This window comes from Falco biarmicus, chromosome 5 (assembly GCF_023638135.1).
Source record: "Falco biarmicus isolate bFalBia1 chromosome 5, bFalBia1.pri, whole genome shotgun sequence".
In the NCBI taxonomy this organism is placed as follows: Eukaryota; Metazoa; Chordata; class Aves; order Falconiformes; family Falconidae; genus Falco; species Falco biarmicus.
Window position 1 is genome coordinate 1,053,368 of NC_079292.1, and position 17,140 is coordinate 1,070,507.

At 51.2% G+C, this 17,140-nt stretch overlaps 1 protein-coding gene across 1 annotated transcript in view; it reads right to left on the bottom strand.

Annotated features, from left to right (window-relative positions):
• The window catches only part of LAMB1 (laminin subunit beta 1), a 44,198-nt gene extending 28,724 nt beyond the window's left edge, over positions 1 to 15,474 (bottom strand). The window contains exons 1-13 of the mRNA XM_056339768.1: positions 15,251 to 15,474; positions 14,937 to 15,106; positions 12,534 to 12,669; positions 10,399 to 10,472; positions 8,331 to 8,519; positions 8,156 to 8,219; positions 6,464 to 6,666; positions 5,032 to 5,152; positions 4,664 to 4,852; positions 4,138 to 4,317; positions 3,630 to 3,742; positions 2,594 to 2,673; positions 200 to 335 (exon numbers count right to left, since the gene is read on the bottom strand). Coding sequence (XP_056195743.1) covers positions 200 to 335; positions 2,594 to 2,673; positions 3,630 to 3,742; positions 4,138 to 4,317; positions 4,664 to 4,852; positions 5,032 to 5,152; positions 6,464 to 6,666; positions 8,156 to 8,219; positions 8,331 to 8,519; positions 10,399 to 10,472; positions 12,534 to 12,669; positions 14,937 to 15,106; positions 15,251 to 15,287 — 1,692 coding nt within the window. The 5' untranslated portion in view covers positions 15,288 to 15,474. The remainder of the gene's footprint in view (positions 1 to 199; positions 336 to 2,593; positions 2,674 to 3,629; positions 3,743 to 4,137; positions 4,318 to 4,663; positions 4,853 to 5,031; positions 5,153 to 6,463; positions 6,667 to 8,155; positions 8,220 to 8,330; positions 8,520 to 10,398; positions 10,473 to 12,533; positions 12,670 to 14,936; positions 15,107 to 15,250) is intronic.
• Between the last annotated feature and the right edge of the window lie 1,666 nt (positions 15,475 to 17,140).

The window sequence follows — 17,140 nt, forward strand, 5'->3', positions numbered from 1 at the left end:
CTAAACTGCTTCATTATTTATCGATACAAAGATTGAAGAACTACAGGTTGACAGTTTTCAGACTTAATTCAGTTTTGTGTTTTCCACATTTTAATTGCAAAACACTCAGGGTATAAAACAGATGCTTCCAACGCCCAAATGGTGAAACAACTTTCCCACACCTGACCAGACACACCAGCCCACTAAAACTGCTACTCACGGGACCCAAGCTGGCTTCCTCCGCCTCATAGATGTAATGATCGAGTGAAATGAAGTAATAGCCAGGCTCCACCTGGTTGCACTGACGTCCAAACATGTGGGGCCGGCATTCGCATTGGCCGGATTGACTCGAGCAGCTAAAACAGAAGAGCAATGAATTTACAGCTCATCTTGGCTATGCCGAGACAGTGCTGGAGCAATCTTCCACTCTGGTGTGACACAGGAGAAGGACTTCTGGACACAGCTGCATCTAAACATGAGATATTCTCGGGCTCTGCACAGCTGGACCATCTGTACTGCTAAAATGGCAGTCTTGGCTCAAGCCAACTATCACTCTCCCAAACAAATCCTAGGGAGCAAGCACGGGCCAGGGACCGTTTCCAGCAGGCAGTTTGCGTGTGGTTTCCTCTGTTTGGATGGCAAGAGGATTTCTGCTATGGATGCAGGCAGCTCCCCCCAGACAGCAGTCCTGGGAGAGCTTCACTTGCTACCACAGACATAGCCAAGGGGCATGTCTGTCCTGCAAGCCTTCGGCTCCAGGCTTGCAGGCCATGCAAGCAGCGTATCTGTTTGTATTGGCTTAGGCAAAGCAAGAACATGCATGACCCTGCATGCCCCCCCGACGTCAGGCTGCCTTCCTGTGCTGCAAAGCACATCCTGAGACATTGCCCACCAGCAGCTACGCACGGGGGCGGGGGGGCGGGAAACCACACCTGGCTGCTTTAAAGCAGGACAGACACAGCCAAAGAAATGGGGCAGACAAAGCCATCACTGGGGAATGCAGGAGGCCTGTCCAGGGTGGCACACAGCAGCTCCACTTCCTGCATAGAGAGCTATTTTATTTGCTCAAGACATCTCTAACCCAAACTGCCTTTTGGCGGGTTTATTGTTCCCCCAGTCCACCCCGCATTATGAAGAACCCTTGGCCACGTTCTATTTTTGCATACACCTGGTCACACTTTTTCATAGCAGGGTTTTTTCAGTTCACCAAAACACACCCCTTTCTTGAAATCTGAGTGGAATTTAGAAACATTTCCAGAAGTCAAACCCCTCTGGTTTCCATGGAAGACCTCCAGGCTTCTCAGGCCCCCATTCTAAGAGTAATTTCTAATCGAAATCATGTTTTAAATTGCAGAGATTGACTTAATCATTCACTTTGAGATGCCAGAAGTCCCCTAGCTGCCCCAGAAGGGGAGCTGGGCAGTTTCCCCTCTGGGGATGGCGATGACTCCACCACCTGGGTTACAGCGGGGCAGGGGGGTGGGGGGGATAATGTCAGGCAAGGTGTGGCTGCCCCAGGTGCTGCATCCCACATCTTGAACAGGAGCCAGGAGGCAGCAATGCAGCAGCCGAGAAGAGCCCTGGGGAGGGGGAAGTTCCCCCTTCCCACTGAGGTTCGAGAGCAAAGCCAGGAGCCAGCACCAGGCTTCACAGCTCTCCTGTGGCTGTGGGGAAGCACGGCTGCTCTGCGCCCACACCAGGACACTGCATGTCCCCTCCCCACATGGTTTTGCAATCGCTGGACTCAATGCATGGGAAACAGGCTGCAAAGCCTTGCTGGGCCGTGGCTGAGCCTGTACCCCAGACCCCTGGAACCGCGGCTGCACTGCGGGAGCTGTTAGGAACTATGCGGTGTAACCGACCTGTGTGCAGGGAGCAAGCACGGGGGAGTAAATAATCACTAACAGCTACACCGCTGTCTGCCAAGGAGTAATAATTCACTCAGGACTGGAGGGGAGTGACGGCCCACGGGGCATTCCCACGGCAATCCCTGCCACAGATGGGGTGTCTGCAGGCTGTGATGTCCCACAGGAGGCACACTGGGACCAGTCCCATACTCCCCTGGTGCAGTCCAGTGGGCTCCAGTGGGAAACAGTTTGTCCACTCCCTTGGGAAACTTCTGCGGCTTTGGACAAAAGTAGAATATTTCAAAGGGTTTGTGGAGGGAAGTGGGGGGGCGGGAAGCAAAGCAACATGCTGCTGTTGAAAAGCCTGGGGTCGGACATGCACCTAATGCACAGGAAACTGCTCCGGTCAGAGGAGCAGTTTGGCTATCCAGGACCCCTCTGACCAGGCATTTAAGCCAGGACTTTCCCTGCTCTTACTGATGGATGCATCTTCAAAAACTACGCTTTTCTCTGAAAAACCTCCACCTCCCCCGTGGGCGTTTCCTGGTCCGCATCCCACCCCACGCAGCACCAGTGGGGCAGCGCAGCAGTACTGTGCAGCTAGCGTGCTTCCCCCCATGCTGGTGGCCAGGCAAACACACTGGGGCAGAAAGACGGTCCCAAACATCCTCCTCCACAGCACACTGAGCCCTGGATGTTGTGGTTGCAAATGAAGGGAAACTCACTGGGGTGAATGATTACAGGAGAGTAAATGGGCTGAGACTCACTTGTTGTTCAGCGCTCCTCCCTGGTCGCAGTCGCATGGCCGACATCCATCCATGTCATTGCTCAGGCCCCAGTGCTCAGGCTGTAGGAGGAAACATCACCAGCACTGTAACCCAGTGCTGATTTAACCCCATCTACCCCAAAGGCACATTTTGAAATACTCAGCGTAAGCCACCCCAGACTGCCCCCCAACCTATAAATCTTGCTCCCCTGGTTGGGGGCCTACCCCTACAACCACCAGCACAACCTCCCCACCTGCTCGCCTCCTCCTCACTGACCATCTCAAGGGCTTGAAAAAAACAACCCACCTCTTTCTATCTAGCTTTTAAAAAAAGATTCAGGAGGACCCAAGCTCAGAGACCTTACTCCTACTGCACCATTTACACCAGTTTGGGCTCCTGACCCATGAAAAGCTTGAAAAATCACAGCCCGGTACGTCACCCTGCAGCAGAGTGCTACACATGGGGCTTTGTGCGGGGCACTGCCCTTGCAGAGATGCTGCTCTGCCTGCCGGACAGACAGCCTTGTTTAGCTTTTCCATATAGTTCACTGTTAGATAAGACAGCCCGTCAGTGTTTATACAAACACATCCCGTTATCTGACAGTGTGTTTCTATAACACTCCAGCACATATAAACACTACATGGAAATGTATGCGTATGAGATAATCCCTGCCTAAAATAATAGCCTGTATAGAAAGCCATTTTTTTTGGTAACACTGCCTCTCTGACCATTTTGTCCTTCACCCCAGCAGGAACTGCCCCAGATCCCTCATTTTCACTGCGCAACCACTCCAGATATACTAATGTCTCGGTCCTTACAGTCCTGAGAATTAATCTGGATGCTCTTGTCCGCCTTAACGTGCCTCCCCGGTCCCTGTAACACAGCGTGCTTCACTCCTCCTGGCTTCCCCGAGGTGCCCGCTCCAGCCTGAACGCCAGGGCGGGCAGAGAGCGGCCAGCACCTTGCTCCCAGCTTTCCGCAAGCCACCCTCCCTCACACTAGCATCTCCTAACGTATTTTCTGGCAGGCTGCTTACCAGGCAGTGATTGCACTGCTTTCCTGTCACCAGGCGCTTACAATAGCAGTTTCCTGTCTCTGAATCGCAAGGATTCCCCCCGGGGTGGGTACCCAGAGGATTACATGCACAAGCTAGATTGGGAAATACAAACAGGCAGGTCAAAACGCAGGATTGGAGTTACGTTTTAGACAGCATCCAACCTAAATATTTACATTAAAGCTTCGCCTCCCAGGACAGAGATTAATTGCATGCTTTGCCCACCACCCACCCCCGTAAAACTGGAAATAACAGAACAAATAAGGAGGATTCTGCTGTTTCCACTGAATACACTAGAAGGATCAGCTGTGGAACTGAATTTTAAGGGCGGGTGGACTCCAAGTTACAGCAAATCTGTAAGAATGTTTTTCCTTTAGCAAAACCATGAAACAAAGGCAAAAAACCCACCCCACAAACCAACTTCTCCTGGTTCTCACAGCTCCTCAAACAGCTTTTGATCACACATAAAGGAACATATGTTTTTACTCACACTGACAGCCCGCTGGGTCATCAGCACTCAGGCCATAGAATCCTTCTTTGCAGAGGTCACAACGCTCCCCTTCAACAAATAATTTACAACGGCATTGTCCGGCAATGAGGCCAGTAGAGAAATCAGTGTGGCGATCGCAGATGCCACCATTTTGGGAGCCAGCTGGGTCACAGTTGCAAGCTAAGAAGGAAGCACTGCGTGTGATTAACTGCTACAAAAGAAAAGGCAAAGGCTCACACCGAATTATTTAAATTCGGCTGCTGTGTAGAGAGAGGTATTAGACATGACATGGGTTGAACATGTAATGACCAGATACACTTCCAGATTCTCAAAGAGAAAACAAAACCCAGCCAGGCTCACTCAAGACCACCAAGACAACCACCTTCCCTCAAGGATCTTTGTTTGGGAGCACGGCACTGGCCAAAAGAAGGCCAGTAATTCCTAAACTCTCCAGGGAAAGCTGGAGGGGGGGCCATGGCCGGGATGCAATGGCTATTCCCACCCCAAGGAGCGGGGCTGCACTTACGCTCACAGATGTCGGGGTCCCGCATATCCCTCTCTGGGTGCTGGAAGTAGAAGGGCTTGCACTGCTCGCAGTTGCGTCCTACAGTGTTGTGCTGGCAGTCGTCACACACTCCCCCGCTGGTATTCCCCGTCGTCATGTACACTGCCATGTCAAAGTGGCACTGGCTGGAGTGGCCATTGCAGTTACACTCTGTGACAAAGACAGAAAGCAAAGTAAGAGTCTGGTCCCAGGGGAGGAACAAGCCTGCAGAAAAGACGCACCAAGTCAACCAAAGAACATGCAGGGCTTTACGTATTGTCAGAAGTTCCCAAGTAACAGGTACGTAATTCTCACTCCAGAACTCAGCTCTGCGTTTTTCGCAAACTCACTTTTGCATGCATTACTGTTACGGCCTTCAGCAGGTCGCCAGGGTAAGTCATGGTAGAAATCCAAACACTGTTCACAGTTTAACCCCTTCGTATTATGCCTGCACATGCAGTGTCCGTGGACCTGTCATTTAAAAAAAAAAAAAAAAAAAAGAAAGAAAGAATTAAAAAAGAGGAATACAGCTGGTTATAAAAGAGGAAAGGAAAAAACCCCATGCAAAACATAAATGCAAAATGTAGCCAGTACATAAAGAATATACTTCTGGAGACATTACTGCATGTAACTGCATGTAGGAAGACATAAAGGGCCATAGAAGCATCCTTTACCTGCCAAGGTAAGAACGTCCTCACACAAATTTGTCCTTCTTTCCTTACCGAACTACTGCCTGAATAAACACTCTCAGGCATGAACAAGGAGAGCACAGTTCCACCTCAATAATCACAAAAGCCTCTTGGACTTCAAAGTTAGCTGTTTATTAGCTGTTAATTAGCTATTAACATGCATCTAGTTATACCAGCACAGTCGCTAGCTCAGCACCTTGTTTCCAGTCCTGCCTGGGTTCTCAAAGCAAAGACAACAGCCAGTTTGGATGGCTTTTAACCATCAACCCCAGACTTTGCCTTCAACGTGTACAGTACAGAAAAAGTACTAAGTAGACCAGCAGTGACCGTGTGACAGCTGCTGCTGTAGACGACGAGGACAACCGGCACGGGAGCTATGATTTTAAAAGCAAAGCCAGTCCTGCTGCTGCCCAGGTGGAGACACTCACTAAAAGCACAGGGCAAGGGAGCATACCCGCTCGCCAGCACCCCGCTGCCCCTGGGGCAACCACACAACCTCCCCGTGTGCCTCCACGTTTTCGTCCCGTTAATAACTCACTCATTAACAAGGGTGCTATTACTGCTTGTCAGGCAAAAATCTGGGGGAAAACCAGAACCCAGAAGGGATGCAGCACCTGCACAGCAGCGTACAACGCAGGCAGCAGGGTTTTCCTTCAGAGCCTGCTGTTGATTACGGCTACAGCCTCCATTTCTCAGTTGATAACGACTGATACAAACACACGTCATGTTTGATTCGCAAAGGTGTTTCATTCTTTGATGTCTCTATTCACTTCAATTTTAGAGTAACCAAGTTGATTCCCATGCCCATCTCTGGCCCCATACTGTTACACTCCCTTTCTGCATTCCTGCCTTTTAATTTCATCAGCTCTTTAACCTAATTAGAGAAGGAAAGCTAAAACAATTTTCACCTTCTCTCCGCTTGATTAACACCAATAATAAAATATACATTTGCTGAGGAGGAACAGTTTTAAGTTTTCTTGTTTGATAATTGAAGGTGGGGAGCGTGGGGGGGCAGACTATCATCTTTCAATTTGTTTTAAGCCACTTAGAGGCACAAACAGGAACAGCTTTATGCAGAAAAGCGAGTATTTACCATTCCTTCCACTTCTTCCTCAAAGCCATCCACTGGTGCACACTCACTGGCGTGCCCGTAGCAGAAACAGTTCCCACGAACCACCATGTCGTAGATGGCATAGTAGTACTTCTCTCTGATCTCCATCCTCGAGTCCAAGAGATTATCTCCCAGAGTGTGCAGCTTGATGAATTTGACTCTCAGATTTGTAATCTTTAATAGGTCTGCAGGGGACACACAAAAAAACCCACCAAAAACAAAGGCCGTTTTGGGATTATTTACCAGATATTGTATTGAATGGGAGGAAGCCAGAGTGACTTCCCAAGCACACTTCCTATGGGCAGCTCAGATCAGATGTAATTTCAGCAGTTACATACTACACACGTCACTTCATACTCTCAAATTTTAAAAAAATTACATTATCTTACCACAAGTTGATCACTGTATAAGTAAGTGTAAGCCTAATTAAAAATACTAGTCTCTTTTATTTATAATAAAAGACATATGCAGGCACAAACACAAATATTATTAAAGGTGCACAAACCAGTAGCACCAAAAAGCCACTGGTTCTTTGGGCCTTTAAAGTGTAAGATGGGCAAGGAACCGATATTAAGGAACTGCTGACAAGTGGACGAAGAGCTTGAAGAGTTACAAGCCTTTTAGAAAAAAATCTTAGTTGACAACAAGACACAAATGTTTTTTCTCACACGGCCGAATTTCCTAGCAAATATAACATTACATTTTGCTGAAAGAAGCAAGACCCCATCACTGACCAAATACAAAGGAGAAGTTCTCGAGGGACAATCCATGGCAAGACAATATTGCAGTAATTAATTCAGTCTGCATGTTTGCTTTGATGTTATGAATCCTGTGTCATTTCTTAGAGCCTTGAAACTAGGCTTGAAAAACCACTTCAAGCCCACGAAAGCAGAGTTTCTCCTTTAAAATGCTGGTTAAAGAAACACTCAATTTATTTAGCAACTAGCAACACTCTTCTACCTCAGATCTTTTCTTCTGCTCAGTTAGCTTTACAGTGAAGGACACAAACCGAAACTGAGAACGCACATTAAATTGGCAGTCAAGTTTAAGGCCAGGCGCTGCAGTCCCCTGTTCAGGCCAAATGCCCCAGGAGGTTTCTCTCTGAGCCATGCTCAGCAACAGATCTGCCTTGGCATGCCCAGATTGTCACGACCACATATGAACACTACAGTAATTTGTGTTTTATGACTGTATGTGTGTTGGCCAGCCACACAGTGCTACCAAGGCCAACCAACCCAAAGCCATGACTCAGATGTTCTGAAAAATAAAACACGACCCCCTTGATTTTAGCTGGAAATGCAGAATGATGTAAGTACCTCTGCAGTTGTTTCTTTTGCTTTCTGAATACTGTACAACTACAGGATCACGTTCTAAGGTTTCTATCAGCAATTGCATGTGCCTTGGGGAGACGGGGTGTTTAATGATACCAAATCCCTCATCAATTAAGAAAAGGACCAATTTCAATGATGCGCATAAGAGAAATCACTTGAGTTGACAACACTGATTGTTATTTCCCAGCATGTCATCATCCCAGTCAGCGAAAGAAGCCAAGCCATACCACAAACATATGACTTCAAAACTGTTATTGGTTTTATTTGTGGCTGACTGGTTTTTTTGCAAGCAAGTAAATACAGAAATGCTTTCAAAGGAGCTTGGAGGTAACTGTATACATACTTTGAATCCTTGGACTGTATGGATCTTCAATTCGAAAAGCAGGATCTAAAACACGGTATATTACCTGGAGGAAAAATGGTACAACGGAAGATTCAGCTTTAAAAATAAGACAATCTGAATTTGTATGGAAAAAAGCTATACAATAAACATAGTGAGGAAAAAAAACCCCTCTGACCTCTCCCTCCGTTGAAGGTTCAATGTCAGAGTATCGGGAATCACAGATTATATCATCCACTTTCTTCATGGGTCCAGTTGAAATCCCAGGAAACGAGCTCTCACAGTCATATGCAAAATACCTATATACTTGCCACGTTTTTCCAAAATCAGAGGATCTTTCTATCAACATTGCAGCAGGACGGAACGTCTAATAGTAAGAAAACCAAAAGAGATTTTATTAGGTTCATTATTACTTGCATTTACATCAGGTGCTTTTAAGTGCGAGCAATCCACACGTCTGGATTTTAATCTCTGTCCCTGCACTGACTACTTCCAATATCTGGAAATATTTTTCTGCTGATATCCCACTTTCTGTTCACCCATCCTTAAAATGACAGCATTCAGTGGCCAAGCACTTAAATACGTTCACAATAAATGAGCAAACTCAAGTAAGATTTTTTTTTATTCCAAATCCTTTCTCAAAACTTGGGGCTAAAGCAGGCCTTTAGGGAGACAAAAAGATTTTTTTCCTCTGCTTGTGGAAAGCAGCACAGCCTTATTCCACGCTGTACCTCCTTGCCTAATCTTCTGCAAAGGACCTAATGGGCCTCCTCTCCTGCCTTGGGAACCAGGAGGCCACTTTCAGTGCTTCCCCTCCAGCTCCAGTGGCCAAGAAACTCCTGCCGAGCAGTTATCTCTGATGCTCAGAAAAGCCCTGGGATCGCCCACCTCTCTTTGTTGGACCACACTCCCTTCTGCAGCGTCTCTGCCACCCAGTACCAGCTGTCCTCTGCGCTGCATTAAGAAAACCTTCTTCTTTAAGGAGAATGACAGGCTCAGCTTCAGCCATTCACGCTGCATTCGACTCCCCCAGTCCCCAGTGACTCCTCCAGCTGGCTGTGCCCAGACTCCAGCAGGCTGCACGTACTTCACACAAACCACCGTCCTCCTTACCCACATGTATTCAACTCTAGAACAACTAACTAATGAGACTTTTACAAGATTTTTAAACCCTCTGACCTAAAAAATCTCATGTTCCAGTTTATGCGCTGCCCCTCAAAAAGTGGGCATTAGTTTCACACCTGGCTTGCACCTACCAAGAAATACCAACAGTCTCTTCATTACTTTTATGTGCTCAGAGAAGACCCCCCCAGAGCCAAGCACAAAAGCATTTCAGTCACACGTGGAAAGAAATGTTCTTTCTGCTTCCTGGCTGAAAGTATCACCCAACTTACAAACTGGTATCTCACCCAACAACAAACGTAGCAACCCAGAGGAAAGGTAAAGCAGCTCGAGTGTCTACCACACAAATAAAGTCAGCAAATCATGACTTAAACTGTCTTTCCCCTGCATCCTTCCTCCTGATGGCAGACCAAGCCGGCCACAGCACCTGCATCGGGTCAGGGATCTCTCGGCGGTCCAGCAGAAAGGACCACCTTCCACCTCAGCCACCACCCCGAGGCAGCGGGAGAAACCCAAGTCAATGCCACAGGGAAGAGGAACCAGCTCTCCTAGAAATGTGACGGGTAAAAACAAAGAGGTGAATTTGTTTACATGCAAAGAGCAGTTCCTGAAGGGCTAAATCGCTGCAGCCCCCGAAACCTCAGCTGAAGTTTGGTACTACTGCTTGCTTGGGATTTAGGATGTACAGGACAATCTGCCATTCCAAGACATCTGTTTACAATGAAACAAAGACACTTTGTGTACAGATGTTCCTTCTTCCTGAAGACTTTTCCATTTGCCAAATGAAAACCGACATCAGGGCCAAATTGTTTTTGTTTTTTTTTAAGAAGAAAAATCCTTGCTACTATACGATTTATTCTAGAACGCAACTACCAGAGATGGACACCACAACAACCCCCAGCTTCAGGGTGCAGCTTCCTCCTGCAGCCTCACCAGAGACCAAATGCAGCTGAAGCCACAAGGCACAACTCAGCCTTCCTGCACAACTTCAGCAGGAGCTCATGGTTGGCACCTCTAAAAAATCAGGAGAACAGCTCAGACAAAGCCCAAATCCCTGTGAAGAACTACAAGACCTCTCGTTTCCTTGTGTTGTAGGGTTCGGGGTAAGGCTGTGGCTTCCTTACCTTGAAGGTCATAATGAGATGAGTGAAATGAAACTCAGCCTCCAGGTTCAGCTGGATAGTCACATTCTCCAGACCTGCAGGGGCAGAGAAAAGAAGCCATGCAGCAGGCAAGGACACGCACCAGCCCCTACATCTAAATTCTGCCAAAGCTCTTTGCTCCAGTGGCATGGAGACTCTTTTCTTTGCCACTTAGCTCTGTTGTCGTAAAGGGACACGAGTGTCAGCGCTTTACTGAGGTACAGGGAAGACACCACGGACCTGTTGAAGAGTGCATGCCACACAGGACTCCTGTGCATCACCTGCGTCACGCGCGCTACACTCAAAGTGTGAGCCTGCGTTGCCGTTATTTCAGACCACGTAACACGATTAACATCACTAGATGTAGGGTACGGATGGGGACTGCTGTGGGCTGGGTCCTGGCTCCAAAGCACCCCCAGAGGCTGGTACAGCTGGGGATGCTGAGCCCAGACCCGCACGGTGACTCCAGGCTGTCCTCACACGCTGCAGCCCATCCAGCAGCAACAGAGGGGTGAGATTCTGCAGTCCCATCACCCCAAGTCTCACCAGCAGCTGATGGGGGCTGTTTCCCACCTTCCTTCACCCTCTCTGGACTCTCCTGTCCGTTCAGATGCAGAAACGGTTCCTTTACAACCTGCTTTTCAAATACCCCTAAAGCAAGCACCACAGCCCTGCTTTGCAATCATGCTGGCTAGGAAACTGGTGAGAGGCAAAAGGTTTCCCAGACTCTGCTGCAGGACTACCCAAGGTCAAGGACTCCACACAGAAAAGAAGAAAAACAGTAACAAATATTATTTTGTCATGCGAAGAGACCTCTCAAAACAGCTGGATGTTAATTATACTGTGGTTAGAAATTTTTCAAAAAAATCAAGATTTACAGAGGAAAAAGGGTGAGAAATGAAAACAATAAACCAATAAAGCGCTTAGACTTTTGACCAGCTGTAACATTATGTGGAGTATGCAGCAACGGTCCCTTCTGCTGTATGCCTGAATAGAAGAAAACATGAGTTGGACAGAAAGAATCATTTGTTATTTATTGTTGAAGGACATTTTCATGACCTTATGAGCTAAGGCCTTTTCTGTGTGAATGCTGCCAAGCCTGCTGCAAAAAACATGAATTATTTGGAATGCCAGAAGAGACCCACTGGAGACAACTGGATTGCTAGGCTGATCTAAATGGTTAAAATAGATTGAGTGAAAATTTTTTTTACCGGGCAGCAGAAATGTTACAAATATTACCTTTTTTTTTTTTTTTTTTTTTTCTTCACAAACAGTAAGACAGCTACTGCCAATGTATTTGCAGAAATCCCATCCTGTCCTGCTGGCTTTAAGGCTTCAGGGTAAAACTGCTGTTTGAAAAACCTCAATGCCTTGTTTTCTGTATGAAGGCATGCCAAAAACATAACCATAAAAGTAAAAAGGACAGAGGAAGGATTTAAAAAAAAAAAAAAAAAAAGCCACCAAACTAACATGCAATCATTTTTTTTTTTTTTTAACTAGCTGGCTTGTTTCTGGTGTTCATTTTACTGCTTGCCATATGGATACAGGAATTCAGGGAGCCCAGGAGGGAGGAGGTAGATTGCAGGGTACAAGATGCCCCGGCCTTGCTCTGCCGGCGTAGGACAGGGAAATGGGAAGTCTGCAGGCAGGACAGCAGTCCCGGCCCCGCGCCCAAACCTCCTTCCACACCCTCCCTGCAGCCCAGCGCTCCGGGGAAGCCCTGGGTCGGTCCGGGGAAGCCCTGCGGCGCTTCCTTGGCAGTGCTGCCCCGGGATATTTCCTCCTGGAAGGCTGCTCTGCTCCTGCTGCCCAAACACGAGGGAGATTCGGAGCCAGCACAAGGAACTTCTCTTTAGGAAAGGATTCTTGCAAAGCAGTGGGACAGCTCGTCCTAACACTCCCACAAAGGACTAAGGAAACTCCTTCGTTATGGATAAAGGACTGCTCCAGGGCACACAAAAGGAGCCAGTTTTACTCAGCCCTCCTCGCACAACATGGTCCTTCACACCACAATAACCACCAGGCCAGAGATAGCAGCGACCCCGCAGGTACCCTTGAACAAAAGGGGGGAAAGCAGCTCCCAGTCCTGGAAATGGCTCCCAGACAAACCCCCGTACCATTTTCCGACTGCCACCACAGCTTCAGGCGATTTGGAGCAAATGTGGTGACGACATTCTCAATGCGATGACTGTCAGGATTGAGAGTATCGTGGAAGGGATTCTCAGAGTCACATATGAAACATTTTTTGTCCTCCTGAAACAACAAAACAATCAGCATTACTGATTTTATCCACAGGGCAATAGTTGCTTCCTGCAGATAAGAGCATTTTCTATCCATATCACATTCCACTCATTTTGCCTGCAGGAGTCATCAAAGGTATTTTTTTTGTTGAAACGATAAGTGTATTTACCTTTATGAATTAATGCAAATTGCCAAATGGAAAATATGCCAGGAATTCCATAAACTTTATTTTTAGGAGAAGTATGCTTTCTATTGAAATTGCAGTCTCAGGAAATCTCTTCCAGCACACATATTCTCCAGTAGAAGTCAGATTCAAAGGCAGCATCTACAGAAAATCGCCGAACTGCTTCTATACAAACATACACATGCAAAACTACATCTTCCATGACTTGTGTGAAATAATGTTGGCTTTTGGGAGCTAGCTAGGAGTTGCAAGTTCTCTGCATTAGGGATACCTCCAGCGAAGCTCAGTGCATGTCAGTGGGCCACCAGTGATTTGGTAACCAAGCCCTTTCAGCACGGGGTTAACTTTACTCCGAATCCAGCTTGTCAAGGCCACTGCAACCCCAAGCTATGCACATAAACTCTGTTAGCACACACTACAAGGTGTGCCCAAAAAAACCCGGTTGGGTACAAGTCCGGCACATGCTGCCTGGGAAAGCTGGAAGCTTCTGCACCAGGACAAAACCCCATCGTGACTATTACTACGAACAATGCCATTTTTGCACCGTCCAGGTGACTAAACCCACCATTTTCCAATTTTGCAAGGTAGGATGCAAACCAAACCCAGAGGAGGCCTCCTGCCCAAGCCAGCTTGCAGCTGGGCAGACCAGGGGGCAGGGGAGGGAGCGGAGCTCCTCGCAGTGCCGGGGCTCCCTCCCTGCAGCAACCCATCACTGTCAGAAGCTACACAGGCATCATTCCTCCAGCGGGTTTACGGAGACAAATGCAGTACTTCATCCGCTAAGGACATGAGAGCTAGCAGCTCCGTGCCACGCAGGCTTTCCATTTCACCGATTCTGGCTTCAGCGGCTCCTCAAGCCCGGCGCTCCCCCCCCCCCCCCCCCCAGCCCCCCGGAGACCCCTCCAGCAGAGAGCACGGCCCGAGCAGGGGTCCCGGGGAAGATGTCCCCTCCTGCCTGCTCCAGGCTCCCCTCCCCCACCACCACAGCCCCCACCTCATGCCATGGCTTGCTCCTGTCTCCCACTGAAACCGAATCCTAGAGAGCCCAATCCTGCGAAGCCCTCAGCACAGCACAGCCCCCTGTTACCAGAGGATACTTGGCACCTTCCTGCAAGTGCTTCAATACCACTTAGGGTTCGGAAGTAACCAGGGCCATCCCCAGCGCTGAACTGGGGCTGTGAGCTCAGGAGTAGGGGCACGTGAGCTTCTGAAGTGATGCTTTTTACCACAGCACTTCAGCATTTTTTGAGGCAAGAGAACATCACAAAGTGCCTTTGCTGTTTTGTTCTCCCAGAGATGCTAACGCCGTTTAAGTCAACCCCAATATACTCTGAAAACGTACCAGCAGAGCTAAACTCCACGTTAAATCCAGTATTAACTCCAGCAGATGGAGGGCTACAGCGAAGCTAAAGGCGGGGGAGGTTTGGGAACTGGAGGGCACAAGCGGGCCAAGCGCTACAGCCCCTCGGGCAGGGCTGCTGCTGCTTCCCGCCGCCCTCCTTCCCAGCGCCAGGATCCGGCCCTATTGTCTCCGCAGTAAATTCGGCTCCAGATTATCCCCTTACTTTCAGTTCAACGGAGTTGCACTTATAGCTGATATTTTACTCTTCCCCACCATCCCTCCCGTCTCTGAGATTTCCAGCCTGGTGGCGTAATTAGGAACCAGCTTTGTGCTTTCCACCAGATGTGCGAGCCAGCCTTGTTTGCATCCTTCACTCGGAGACCATACAAACGCAATTACATTGCGGGAACAGCGGCCAAAGCGCTACCCGGGTCCTACAGCCCACTCTCCGTCAGGAAGCCGTCTAGACGGCTCCGGGAAAGTCGGAAAATAAAGTCTGAATTGAAGCGACTGCGGCACATTCCTCCTCATTAACCTCCACCGGGGAAGGGGGGCCGGGGGCCGCCGGGGTGCCCCGGGCGGCACCGCCGGGGCGTGGGGTCCCGCGCAGGGCCACGGCGCTGCCCCACGGGAACCCCCCGCCCGTGGGCAGAGGCTAACCCCGCCGGGGCTCCCGCGGGCGTGCGCCCCCCGCCGCCCCCCCTGAGGCCGGGGGTGCCCCGGGGGCGCTGCCCCCCGTGTCGAGGCGCTCACCTGGAGGTGGCTGACGATGCAGTAGGGCTCGGGCTGGCCGAGGCCGCAGGTGGAGGAGGCAGAGAGGCGGGCGGCGCGGCCGATGAGCAGGTCGCCGGTGGCGGGGTAGCAGCTCCCCTCGGCGCAGCCGTAGCTGTACTCGGGCTCCTGCGCCGCGGCGGCTGCCAGCGCTGCGCGACCGCGGAGGGAGAGAGGGGGGAGAGAGGGGTGAGAGGGGTGCGGGAGCGGGCGGGCTGGGCGCCCCGAGCCGCGCGTTGCAGGGGCTCGCCCAGCCCGCCGTGCCCCGACGGCGGCCGGAGCGGGGCGGCAGTTACCGAGGCAGCAGCAGAGGTACAGCGGGAGGCGGCCCATGGCGGGCGGCGGACACCGGCGGGACGGGACGGGACGCGACGCGACGGGGCTCCGTCTCCGCGCCGCCACCGCACGCTGCTGCTCTGGCTGCTCCACGCAAGCGCCGCAGCTCCCCGCGGCTCCCGGGGAGCGGCTCCGCGCCGCCGGGCGCCCCCCGGCCCTCCTCCTCCGGGGCCGGCCCGGGCCGCCCCCCGCGGCCCCGCCCGCCCCGGCCCCCCGCCCCGGGGCTGCCCAGCCCCGCCGCGGCGCCAGGGCCCGGGGCAGCGGCAGCCGTCGGGGCAGGGCAGCCCAGCCGCGGTGGGAGTCCGGGGGAGAGCGGCCCGGCGCGGGCCGGGGAGGGGGCCGCCCGCCCCGCTGCAACCGGGGAGCCCCGAGGGCGGAGCGGGGGGGCCGCAAACCCCGGCACCGCAGCTAGTGCCCTCCCCGCTGCTCCCCAGTTGTGGGAGCGGGCTCGGGGCGGGGGGGCAGCAACCGGGGGGGGCAGCGGGGAGGGTGGAATCGGCGGTGGGACGACCCGTCTTCCTGCCCGTGTGGGGAAACGTGCAAGACGGGGGGGGTTGACCCAATCCAGCTCTCTGCCGGGGGCGCTGCTGGGGCTGGGCGCCTGGGAGGGAGGGAGGGACGGGGGCGGGATGGAGCGTGCCCACGCGGCAAGGCCCGAACCCCCGCAAAGGGCCGGGGGCCGCAGCCGAACCGCGAGGTGCCGAGCGGCCCCGGGTCGGCCGGGTGGCCCACCAGTGCCGTGCCGGGGGGCGGTGGCAGCGGTGCCCGTCGGGCCGGGGCCGCCTGCGCCCAGGCTCACGAGCGGGGCTCCTCGTGTGCCTCATGAGCCGGGCGCGTGCGGCGCTGCCCGCCCACCCAGGGCAGTACGGGGGGGGGTGGCTGAGCTGGAGCTGCCCCCACGCTCCCGGCCTCTGATTCGGTTCTGTGGGCTCTGCTGGGGGACACGGGGGCTTTGCCGGCTGCCGGCTTGGCGCGCGAGGGAGAGGGTCACTGGTCAATAAACACCGAGGAGCGGGCACAAGGGACGGACGGGTTTGAAGAGCGCAGCCCCAGCCGGGCTCAGGCTGGGGCAGGTGCCTGGGTTTATGTACTTGAGTTATGCTGGCGCACACGCAGCACGTAAACTTGTATAAACCTTCAGCAGGCGCTGGCGTCCCGCGGGTACGCTTTGCCCTCACCGTGGTGCCCGAGTGGAAAGGCGCTGCGGTCTGTCTGTCCCAGCAAGCCCTGCCGGGGTAGGTAAATATGTTCGTTCTCATTTTACAGATGGATAAGCAGAAACAGAGAGATACCAAGTGACTTGCCCTAGAGGTTAAACACCAGGTCTGAAACATAACCCCGGGATCCCGACTGAAGAACTCTTGGGGCCGTTTCATTAAAGATACCCAGAAAATCAAACCCTTTTAAGCTGGCAGGGCAGGTATTGTAATTCTAAACTACTTCTGCAACATGGTCTTCTAAATTGACAACATTAATTGTTTCACAATCCTGTCATGTAAATCACGGCATGGCTTTGTTTTTAAGCTTCAGTATGACAAACATTTTTATCCCACTAACTGAAAATGTTTTACTCTGCTGTGGTTAGAAACCTCTGTGCTCTGTGGCAGATGGGCAGCGGTGTTGCTCCGTGTGTGACTGCAAGGGCAGAGTCTTTTATTGCCACTGGACATTTTTCTATCCCATGTTTTCTCAGTTTTTATTGAAGTTTTCTCCTTTTTTTTTTTTTTCTTTTTTCTGTTTTGTAGCCTCGTAGAAGTCCTATCCTTCCCTAAACCTAAAGTGGGCTAAAGTTGCCCTCTGGAGTTCCTTGCCGCTGTGGTTAGGCTCCTTTGTACCTTGCCAGCCTGGGG